Source organism: Notothenia coriiceps, unplaced genomic scaffold (genome assembly GCF_000735185.1).
Source record: "Notothenia coriiceps isolate Sejong01 unplaced genomic scaffold, NC01 NC01_scaffold00021604, whole genome shotgun sequence".
Lineage (NCBI taxonomy): Eukaryota > Metazoa > Chordata > Actinopteri > Perciformes > Nototheniidae > Notothenia > Notothenia coriiceps.
Window position 1 is genome coordinate 4672 of NW_011354305.1, and position 12034 is coordinate 16705.

Sequence of the window (12034 nt, forward strand, 5' to 3'; positions counted from 1 at the left end):
CGAAAATGTTGACTTTATATGTATCCTCTGTATCCATCTCTCTATCTACAACTGTATCTCAGTCGTCAAAAGTAATTACCATCTTCATACCATCTTCATAGATCCTCTAAATGTGAGATTCCTGTAATGTGTTCAGAAATCTGAGTGCTCACACACACTGTTAACACACACTACTCCCAGACTATTTTCTCACTCGTAATGCGTCTCTCTGCAAGTGCAGCAGTGGATGTGAAGCGTCCAGACAAGGTAATTTCCTGCGGAAGTCGGAGAGGCGAAAGAAAGGAGGGGGGTGGGATCGGTCTGGGCTAGGACTGGCGATGTAAGGGAGGGTAGAGGGTGCTAAAAAGAGTTGAGATTAATGAGCAAAAGGGTAAAGTTGAAGGAGGAGAGACTGCGTATAGAAGATGGAGGATTCACTGGATGATCTCAAAGAGGGGCATAGGTGTTTTGGGTGGGGGTGAAGATGTAGATAGGGAGGTGTGTTTATCATAGCGTCTTACTCACCCTGTTAATGAAGCAGCAGGAGTTGAAGGAGGGGAGAGACGATGAAGGGGACAGGATGGAGATGGGGCAGGGCGACATGGAGGATGAGGGCACGTCATGTCAAGAAGCCTCTGTTGTTCCACAGCGATTAGAGCGGCCACATAGTTTAGCTTAACTCAATTAACCCGGCAGGAATGTGACTGTCTGACAGATAGAGGCGCAGGCGCTGGTGGTAACCCAAGGCCATTGAAAATTGGAAAGGGGATATGTTGCCTAGTTTTTGTTTCTTCTTCACTTCGTTTCAGAGGCGAAATATGGTACCTTTAACGCATCCACATTTGTCTTTCAGCTGATAGTTTCATTCATTGATTAATTCAACTAACTAGTGGTTCCCACCGTTGGTTTGTGTTTTTTTTACGCTTCCGAGGTCCCCGAGTTCCAGTTCCACCAAAGAGTAAATTCATTTAAAAACCTTTTAAGGAAGTAATGGGCTATTTCCAAGGAAACGGAAACACATATTTTTACTTTTTCCTATTGTGGAATGATGTGGTTTAAGGAAAAATCATAGTTATGGTTAAGGTTAGTGGATCTTCATTGACATGTTTACAAAAATAACCATGCAGTCAAGGTCAAGGAAAAATCTGTTTCATGTAAAACAAGACTAATGCTCTAATATGTCAAATTATCCAACATTTCAGACATAAAAGATTAGAGAAGAGTAGCAAGACAAATTAGTTTTGTATACATTTCACAACTACATCTTTTGTCTCTTTGCCGGAGCCGACCCCTAGGTTGGGACTTTTTCAGCTAACTTTATTTATAGTTATTACAACTAGTTCCTCCTCAACCTTTTTGCATCAGAATCTAATGACTAATCATAATACATGTGTTGTAAAGGATATTTTACTGAATGAGTGATTTCACTTTTGACAACGTCTGCGGTTTATACCTTCGTACTTTTACTTATGTAAGATTTTGAATGCAGGTCAAACACTGGAAGATTTTCACATCTTGTATTCTTGAGAATGCAAGAACAGAGACATTTAATTACAGGGGCGGGGTCACAGGAGCAGGGTGGGGTAGATGGCTGCACACCGGGGGTCTAATTCCACATCGTGTGTGTGTGTGTGTGTGTGTGTGTGTGTGTGTGTGTGTGTGTGTGTGTGTGTGTGTGTGTGTGTGTGTGTGTGTGTGTGTGTGTGTGTGTGTGTGTGTCACCTGAGGGAAGAATTGGATCGTTTTTACAAAGACTTCACACATTAGCCACCATTACGTCACGTCTCTCTTACTCTCTTGTCCCTTCTGAGAAATATTTTAGTTTTTTGTTTGTTATTGTAAGCACCCAATCAATCGATAACACTATAATGTGGCTATAACTATGACTTAGTGTCATGTTTGACACTAAGCTTCTTTAATTATGAAATTTGGAAAGCCCTAAGTGTCCATTTTATGTAATTCTTTAGTAGTGGATATAAACCTTATGAAACCTTCTCAGCTGTTTTCAGTATTCTTTACACACATAACATGAGCCTGAAAACACACACTTTCCTATCTACTGTATGAGCTTTGCCGCTAGAATAGTAATGGCATTGTTACTGTGGTTACGTCCACTATAATTTGCAGTGCAGGTGAGGTGTCACCCGGCCAATCAGGCACAGGCACAGCTGCTTCCATGACAACCGCTTGCATGTTTGTGTGTGTCTCTGTTAGCTCTCTTTTGTGTTTGTAAATGTCCGACTCTGTAATTACTTCAGCTTTCTGATGCAAAGGGTGAGACTTGGCAGGTTTATGGAACAGCTTACGGCCAGCTGCAGATTATGAATAATAAAAGTTGTGTGAAACATTTGCCGTTGATTACATTTTCCTCATCATCTACTCAGCGAATGTTTAATAGTCTTAAGTCACTTGCATGTTGATGTTTGTGTGTGCATGTGTGCGCATACACACTTTTTATATTGCTATCTGACTGACCTTGATGTTTATTAGCATACAGGTTTAAGTGCATTTGTTTACTTACTTAATGCAGGATTGACTTAATTCTTGTGAATTTGGACATACAAGACGACCAAAGTGTGAGGATTATTTTTGTTTCTACTTAATTGAATAGTGGCCATTGTAGAAATGGTTGAGAAAGAAAGTCATGCAACAAAGGCAACGAAACTGATGTTGTAATATGGTATGCGTTATAAATGATTGTATATCAAGGTGTTATTTGTGTGGCTTTTGGATTTGGCTAGTAGTGCAGTGAGTTAAATAATTCAAATGTTTCTATTTAACTTCCAAACAGTTGGTAAAAAATGGGAGATACTGATTATTTTTCCCCGTCCCACCAGTTAGTTTTTCAAATGAACTAAAACATATTTTATTGACAGCATCTCCCACCCTCAGCTAATCATTGCTCAGGACGTTCATAGATATACTCTCATTATCATATATCCATTAGGAAAATTGGAAAAGTGTGGAAATGTTGCATGATTGAAATAAAGAGATGAATAAATGATTAGATATGTGAAAAGAAAAAACACTAACGGTAACATAAAAAGAGAATGAGCTATAATGTAAGATATGGGAAGATAAAATCACTTGATAATTAATCAATACACTATGACATTATTTCTAATAATTTCCTTGTTTTTCTAAAAACCTATGTTGTTTGGTACTAATTAAAGAAAGAAACAGACATCTGGTGTATTGCCAGTTAATTAATTTCAGTTAATTATTTGCACCGCAGCTCAGCTGAAACATGCATGCAAGCAATTTAACAATAAAGTCTCCAAAATGAATGATGAATAAGAATTTGTTTTTATAGTTGGTAAAGATCAAAGCCTGGGGTAAATAGAGTTAACTAAGGTTTCTTCAGGTGGTAACAAACACAGCTGCAAATAAATTCTAATGCTGCTCCTTATACTGGATGTGTAAATAAGCACTTTCTGCTAACAAATAGTTTCTGCAAAATACAAATCAACATATAATCCACAAAGTATCTCAATGTCGTGTTCACAAATAGTTTCTGCTGCCGTCAAGCGGCAAAACAATCAGTTATTTAAGCTTTTGGGGTTAAATCCTTCCTTAAAACAACAGCTAATCATAAATTACTGAATGAAAACCCTGGTGGTGTATTTCCTTCCTAGAAACAGGAACATTACAGAAAATAAAATAAAGTGCTACCAGTCATTACTGCTCTACATGGTTGTGAAATGATTAAAGGACTGAATCCTGTTGTCTAAAATGATAAATGACACATTTGATCAACTTCAATCTCCATTGTAGTTAGTAGACTAATATTTTCAGGGCTAAAACAAGCGTTGTATGTGGAAAAATAAAGATTAGCAATCTGTCTGATAATATTGGATGCCTGTTTGTGTCTGTATGCGTGTGCATGGTTGTGTGTGTGTTAGTGTGTATTCATTATTGTGTGAGTACTGAGGGGAAATTCCTCTCTCAGGGCTGGGAGTTCTTCCTGTTGTAGTGCTGTGTTTTTACAGCCTGGCTTTGTCGGGATATCCTACCCTGCCCATGTCTGAGAGAGGGAGAGATGGATGGAGGGAGGGATGGCAAGGGGGAGAGAGAGGGGCATCAATATCGGGGGGGGAGAGTAAGGGCTCAGACTGAGAGACTGGAGGAGCGACAGAGAACAAGGTGGACTTTTTAAAAACCTTCATTAAATGTAACTTAACATGCCATCACAAACGTCTGCGCAGTGGTTTGAATTAGCTGCTGTAACCCTGAGATTCAGCGCTGTTAGACTGATGTGAGGCTGCAGGCGAGGGGAAGGGGCGAGACGTCCAGACAACCTGAAGACAGGGAGGATAATCATCAGGGCTAATGCTCCTGTTTTGATGTTTGATTTCTTGTTTTTTGGGAGATCCCTTTTCTCCCAGGCCATGCCAGGCTCAGATCTGCACGTCATCTATCAGAATGAGATCTGACTGAAAAGGTTATTGTTTCTGAAGAGGAGTGGAAACAATTTCTATGGAGAGAAAAAAGAAATAGACAAGAAGTGCATGGCTTGGATGTTGAGAAAATCCAATGTACATTCAAATATATACTTTCACATATCAGCTACAGTCGGGTGCTAGCTGATAACTGTTAACCTGTTTGAGAAATTTATATCTGTTATTTGAGTACAAATTCATATTTGGACAGTTGAAACAACAACAGTAGGTCATGAAAACACGTTGATGTGTCACACATTGTAACACAAAATTGTAAGCGTTTTAAGACTGTGCAGCATTTAAACAGGAAGTATGCTTGACTATTTATTTCCCCACTGTAGGAAATAATCTGTCTCCTAAAAGCACCCGAGTTGAATCCAATGTCCTTTTTTGACTCTTCCTAGTGAGTTAAAAGGATTTGCAACACTTTTCCACAGCAGACGTGTTGATTTGTCAAACACAGGTGTAACTAATGAACTCATTATGCATGCTGCATTGCACTGCATTAATAGCTGGAGCAGAGCACATCGCTAATGTTATTAGTTACACCTGTGCTTTTCCTGCTAATGCTATTCAAAAAATTTTTTCAAAGTGATCTATAAATCTAATTCATTTGGGAACAACAAGGAAACAAGAGTGCTTTCCGACAGAAAGGCTATCATGATTCAGGTGGGTAAGATTTATTCAGAGTAGAAGGACATTGGACTTGAAAAAGGGTATTGGGGATCAACATGCCAGGCATTTCACTCGTGAAAAAAATCAGCTGGCAGTATATAGCTTTGTGTCTTTTGTGTAAAAATAGAAATGTTCATTGGACAACAGGAACTAATTATACAAACATATTTAAAGAAATATTCTCACTTGTTCATAAAAAGGCAGTCAGTTACACATTAAGGGAAGACAAACATTCAGCATTGGGAAACAATTTCAGATGATGTCAGAATTTAGAGTCCATTTTACATCTTGACTTTTCATTACATTTTTAAGTGTATTCCAATTTTCTGGGAACGTCAACTTCACTCATAACAATGATATTAATGTAAATTAGTTAACATTTATCAGGCACAATAAAATATGCTCTGACCTTTTTGTTTGTGGTGTTGGTGATTAACCAAACTTCAATGTTTAAAAGGTATCTCACAATTCTTACTTGTGCTAGCTCTACATTTCACACTCACTCCACACATACAGGACACACTTTCCCCTAATTTCCCTGCTGTCATTCTGGCCATTATCTCCACAAAATGCACACCAACATTGAGATGTTGTTTGAACCAAAGAGGAAAAAATATCACTTGGTCGTGGACTGTGATCTTATCAGCTTGGTGATGTTTGCAGTCCGATTTTCTTCTCCCTTGACTTTGCCTTTGTCTGGCCTCTAATGGCCGCAGGTCTCCCTGACCTCACACACTGTGTTTTGGAAAGGTTGTCAGGAAGAGTTTATTGCGGGTAATGTTCTTAATCTTTTTACACACATATTCTGAGTCTTATCAGTGGTTGTTGTTGTGATTTTAACTTGGGAACCATGTCATACAGGATGCTCAGCCATGGCAACAGGGCTTACCGTAGATACACCCTTCCTGTATCGATGATATGTCATACCTTACCTGGCAATATGCACTGAATACGAGCGAGAACAAGAAAAGCAAAAGGCTCTAGACTTCCCACAGGTCTTAACCTGCTAAGTGTTGGCAGAGGGTCAGAGAGAGAGGCAAACGGTGGGTGGAAGGAAGGGTGAGGGAGTGAAGAGGGAGGGCGATCAGAAAGACGATAAGACGAAGAGGTCTGTGAGCAGGCAAACAGTGAGGTAATGCTGAGTGTGCATTTTGTAGTAGTGGACAGTTTATCATAGCCAGTCTGATGCCAACAATCGCTCAAACTCAAGCAGCATTATTGAAGGTTTGAAAATAAATACAAAAAACAAATCTGAAGGTTGTTGAGTTCAAAATAACCGAGCTCACTAGACTCCGGATTCTGATATTTGTGGCATAGTTGGAAAATCTAAGCGGCAGGCTTTATCGGACTACTTTCTAAAGATTAGACAGGTGTATTTTTATCCTGTACAAAAAGGTATTGCCTATTTAGATTTAGTGTCTCAACATTTCTCATTGTTAATAATATTCTTGAGTCGTTAAGAGAGCAAAGATTAGAGTAGAGTCTGAAACATTTATACAAATGAAAGTCTACTTCTGGTACAACATTAAACCTCTGATTGTGATCTAAGGTGATTATAATCGACTGCAAGATTTCGCAGGGTAATGATGTAAACCTTGAATACTAAACATTACTCCAAGAGAGAGTTTAGGCTGAATATTAATGTGCAGTGCATCTGTGTGCTACCTGCTATCAGCCGACCGTAATGAACCGCCTGCTGCCAGCACGTCTCATTATATCCACTACTTCTCTCTGTGTGTGGGTGGGTGTTCTCCCTCCCCCGCTTTCTTTTTCTCATCTTATCTCATCTGTTTTCTTTTGTACTTTATTTTTATCTCATCATCTTTTTGTTCCCCTACCTCTGATCTCTCTGTTCTCCATCACATATCTGAAAATCTGACAAACTCCAGGAGTGCCACACATCGTTATTCCACTGCAGCTTCCACGGCTTCACTTCTCCTCTTTCTTTGCCCTGTTTCTTTACATACTCCCTACATAATTAACCTTTTGTTGCCCTTTTCTCGGTTCTTTTACTCCTCCTGTCCTCACCGCTTCATCTGTTACAGGACAGATATACTGGATGAACCTCCACTTTGAACAAATCCCTGACTCAGTGGTTTCTACACCACCAATTTTCTCTTCTCTAACATTCACACCTTTGCTTCAACCCTTCATCTTCACTTTCCCTCTTGGCGTGGCGCCACTTTTCTCGCCTCTAGCTACGGTAAGCGTCGCTGCTGACCTCCGTAACCTGCCTCCAAATCTCTCACTCTCCTCCTGTGCCCAACGGCTGCGTCCTACAGCATCTGTCTCTTCATCCTCCTCTCCTCCCACTCATCCTCCCTCTGGCAGTATACTCTCTCCCAGCAAAGACGTGACCACACATCCATGCAGCCCTTTAGGAGAGAAACCTTACTCACAATGGTAGCGATTTGCATGGCAGGCGCTGGTACGTTTCACAGGAGGAAGGGATGCATTGAGAGAAAAGGAGTTGTAGGGGAAAGCGTTGCTCTGAATTATTAATTCATGTTCTATATACGATGAATTTATGTATCAAAAAATAACAGCTGTCCTCTATTATCTCTCCAGAGTGTGATATCTCTGTTAGCCCAAAGTCATCATTTGAAGATGTCCAGCTAATGCCCGAATCCTCTGCCTGTGTACTGCAGGATGAATTGATATGCAGACTTTATCGTTACATACTGTAAGGCTATGCATTTTAATACAATATTACATTTAATCACACAGGCTGTTACTGCTACTGGCAATACCCTTAAACCAGGGTTAACCTGCATGCTGAGTACAAAAACTAAATAAAGCACTCTGGACGTCCTCTCTCACCACATTGATGTAACGGTTCATTTCTCTCCGCACGGCTGCAGGTCAGGGTTTTCTTGAATCAGCACACAGCACAGCCTCGGCTTGATCGGGCAGTGAATCACTTCTTTTTTTTCAGGGCTTAGGGCAACGATCGAAACACACTAAAACTTGAAAACACATAGATGGAAATAAGCTAGGCTCATTTACTGCAGTACAAGTAGTACAAGTACGTCAGAAGAGTAAGCTTCCACTGCATTTATTTTTGCTGCATACGTTACAACCAACTTTTAAATAATATAATTTTATGTATATGATCATGTTTTTAAATATGATTCATTTGTAGAGAGGAAACGAGGCAATGGTAGCTGTATACAATTAAGTAATTTCCCCTTGTTCGATTAATAAAGGAATGCTTTCTTTCTGTACCTCGTTAACTGCTGCTAAATATTCAGGTACTGTATATGAATAGTATAACACTCCCTGTGCAGCTTTATGATAATGACTATTTATAGCCTACATTTCTACTTTTGATTAAGTAAAATATCTCCACATTGCCTCCAACAATGATTTTCAATGCTTTAATTTAATACACCTATTGCATTATGTATAAAGGAGATAATGCATTATGCATTCAAGATTCAATAGTTACAGAGGTCATGTTGTGACACTTAAAAGTGAAGAAACTCTGCATAAGCTTTCCATTTGTAACCCACTTACATGAATGAATATACATATCAGTAATTTGCATTTACAGTATATCCTATCACACTGTTATTTCAAACTATGGACTGTTTCTCCAGTTAATCAGAAAGAACCTTATTTATGAAAAGGTAGAAACACAGCTCATCTCTATGGCCTTCATCAACAAGAAACAGCTGAATTGATTTGTGTTGTTTTATGTGATACAATACTGATGATCTCTCTGTGTTTTCTCTACAGAAATCCTTCTCTCTGGTGCTGGAGGCTCTGGACTACGACAACGACACGTCAGAATCAGGTGAGGTGTGTGTGTGTGTGTGTGTGTGTGTGTGTGTGTGTGTGTGTGTGTGTGTGTGTGTGTGTGTGTAATGCCTTTCTATCCTAAGCTAGGGTAAAAGGTTAAAAGAGAGGATGGTTCAATAAAGTTATAATCAGCTTGACATTTTCCAGCAGACAATGGAGAACGAGACGGATGCATATTCTGCTTTATTTGGAGTTTGAAGGCCATTTACTTTCTACTTTGTAATTGGTCTATCAACACCTCAAATGCTTAGATTTAAGTGTGTCAAAATTGAATTCGGAGAAATAGGTTTAAAAAGTTGTCTAGTTTTATCGCAATGGTTTTCGCCTGTTCTGTGCTGTTGTTTTTTTATTACATTTTTTATTTACATGTTATTTCTTATCTTGTAAGACAGGGTTCAAAACATTTCAAAAATATTCTTGCCTGTTATCTCAATAATACAAATTGTTAACAAGCAGCAATTTTATCGAGGCGAACAAAACATGAGTGCTGTTTACAGTATGTGTGGTTCAACATGGTGCAACAATGTGAAAATATCCCAGAAGGTCTCTTCTCCAGACCCTTTCATTTCCTGCTTGTCTCCTTGTTGTTACTCCTCATAATCTGGAAAAGCTTCCTTGACAGGGAATGTGAGCGGCATGCTATATAAAGCACAACGCAGACATACATACACACAGACAGATGTTACTACGCCTTCCTCATTCCTGTCATGCCACAGTCCTCTCTTTCATCTAACCATCCTCTCAGCTAGTCATATCCAAAAGATGGCGGAGATAACGAGAAACTGTGTTCATCTCTCCTTCACTCAGCTCTCCAGAGCTTCTCCTACATCTTGTTTGCATTATCTTTCGTTTCCACCTGAGCTCCTGTCAGTCTTTACATTGGGTCTAAAGCCGTTCTTTAGGCCTGCAGCTTAGCTCAGCCCAAACACGGCCGTCCTGTAGCAGACTGACTGGACTTATCAGGCCCTGCTGCTCATCAGAGAGGATTACTGTGCACAACTGAAACCGTCCCTGGAAATAGTGAGAAAATATGATGTCCTTTATGCAACGACAGTATGACCTTCTGTGGGATTTTGTTTAAATAACATGTAGCCGGTGTTAATGTGCAAGGGCGTATCTTGACTATTAGATCATCATTTGATTGATGATCTAATAGTTTGACACTTTCGGTCCTCGTTTTTATCGGTTATGATAACATTTAACTCTCCAATTGCTAGAACTGGGAAAACACAAGCGACAGTGTAGCCAGATTATCCAAATAAGGGCAGCTGAAATGTTGTTAAATACAACAATCCTCTAGTGCATGGGAAATCTGTTCTAAGTCACTTTCACCTTTTCTTCCATAAAGGTTTGGCTAACCTATGACAAACCAGACAAAATGATGTGTGGGCACTACTAAGTTTAGTTTTTAAATTGCATTTCAGTTTCCAGTTTATTGAGTACACCTAGCTAAAACTATCGTAGTCTACTATGACAGTCCAGTAATAAAGTTTTAGCCTCATGATTATTTTGGAGGTTATAGTTTGCATTTTAAAGAGAGGTTTTTCTACAAACCACTAAAAGATATGAGAAAGTTGCAAGAACTTGTAAATGTTCACAGTATATTGTGATACTTGTTTTGAGTAAGAAACCTGTCAATAGGAAGAGAAATGTGTTTTATGTTAGCTTGCATGTGGCAAATGTGGTGAATCTGGTCCGTGCAGGTTTGTCTCAACCAGTCTAATCGTCTGATCTCTTTTTTTTTTCTTGCCTGTTCTGAATTCTTTTCAGCAATGTCAGAGCGCTCCCAGAACCCAGCATTTAAAGGTACCCAATGAAGTTTTTACTTGTAATACAAATAGCTTATTTATCACTTGAAGCCCTTGTGTATGTCTAACTTGCATGTCATACAACATATTTGCATACATATATTGCTAGCAATCATCTTCTTTGAGTTTGTTATTGCTCCCCAAATGCTGATAAATTGATTGGCATGATGACGTGACTGTTACGCACAAGGATGCTGATGCGTTTGTGCACAAGATAAAATCATTGCTTCCTCCCTAACATCACTAGTGGTCAAACACTCCAAAGAGAGTACTTTTTAACTTAGCCAGAATTATTAGAATAAACCCAAACATCCTAAAACAGCTGCAATATAATCTTCTCTATGTTCTTCCTTCTGCTCTAATATTTATTGGGTCGTTTTGTGTGCAAATTTGCTGCCGTGTTCACCCATAATTCAAGTGTATTGACGTAACACTCACAGCCACAAAATTACCACCCCCGCTGGACAAGAAGTGAAATTCAATATTAGAATCGTCATAAACAAGACCGGCTTGTACATAAAATTCAAGACACATGTTCAAACGTAATGCTTTTATTTAGATGAGAATGACTTCATCAGGACATCCTAGATTTAAAATAAAAACAAGACTTCTCTGAGAATGATCCACATAAATCAAATGGGGGAGATACAAAAACTATCCAGCTGATATATGAGTTTCCTAAGGTGTTCTGTATTGATTTGTCGCTTCAGGTGATGTGGAATACCAAGTCAAAAGAAGGCGTTTTCTCTCATGCAGTGTTTTTCTCAGCCACTTTCAATAGCAGGCATTTTATATAGCAGTAAGTGAGGTCACAGAAAGTGATTTAAGTCCTCTTGCTACCTGCAGACAAAATACTGTCAGATATTCAGTTGTTTGTCATTTCAAGAAGAGTTTCTTATTGCTTTTTGTTGTTATCAAATATTTGTGCTTCACTCTCTGTATTCATACTTTTTCCTGTACTGGTTGTGCACTTGTCATTGTGCCATTTCTTCTCACATTAGAGATAATCAGGCAATAACATACCTTTCCTACTGTTCCCGCTGATAATGTTTTCTTTTTTTACTTGTTTTCTGTTGGAGAAAAGGTGATTGGGAAATTAGCCCTTTGACATGTCAGTCATAAAATAATAAGAGTGTTTGTAGAAAAATACCCTCAGATTTGACTAGAGGCAGAGGCCCGTCGAGAAACGATGCAACGGCTGAGCTAACAGAGTGCTCAGCGTCTGCTCTGTTCCCATTCCCGTTTTTACTCTCTTAAACACACACACACACACACACACACACACACACACACACACACACACACACACACACACACACACACACACACACA

The 12034-nt window shown here is 39.2% G+C and overlaps 1 protein-coding gene across 2 annotated transcripts in view; it reads left to right on the forward strand.

The window, feature by feature from the left end:
* Positions 1–5010: 5010 nt before the first annotated feature.
* Positions 5011–12034, forward strand: part of LOC104953383 (protein jagged-1b-like) — a 22650-nt gene continuing 15626 nt past the window's right edge. Inside the window, exons 1-3 of one of the 2 annotated variants that reach the window (XM_010780322.1) lie at positions 5011–5087; positions 8832–8889; positions 10665–10700. In XM_010780322.1, coding sequence (XP_010778624.1) covers positions 5079–5087; positions 8832–8889; positions 10665–10700 — 103 coding nt within the window. In that variant the 5' untranslated portion in view covers positions 5011–5078. The remainder of the gene's footprint in view (positions 5088–8831; positions 8890–10664; positions 10701–12034) is intronic. The other variant, XM_010780323.1, reaches the window with a different exon arrangement.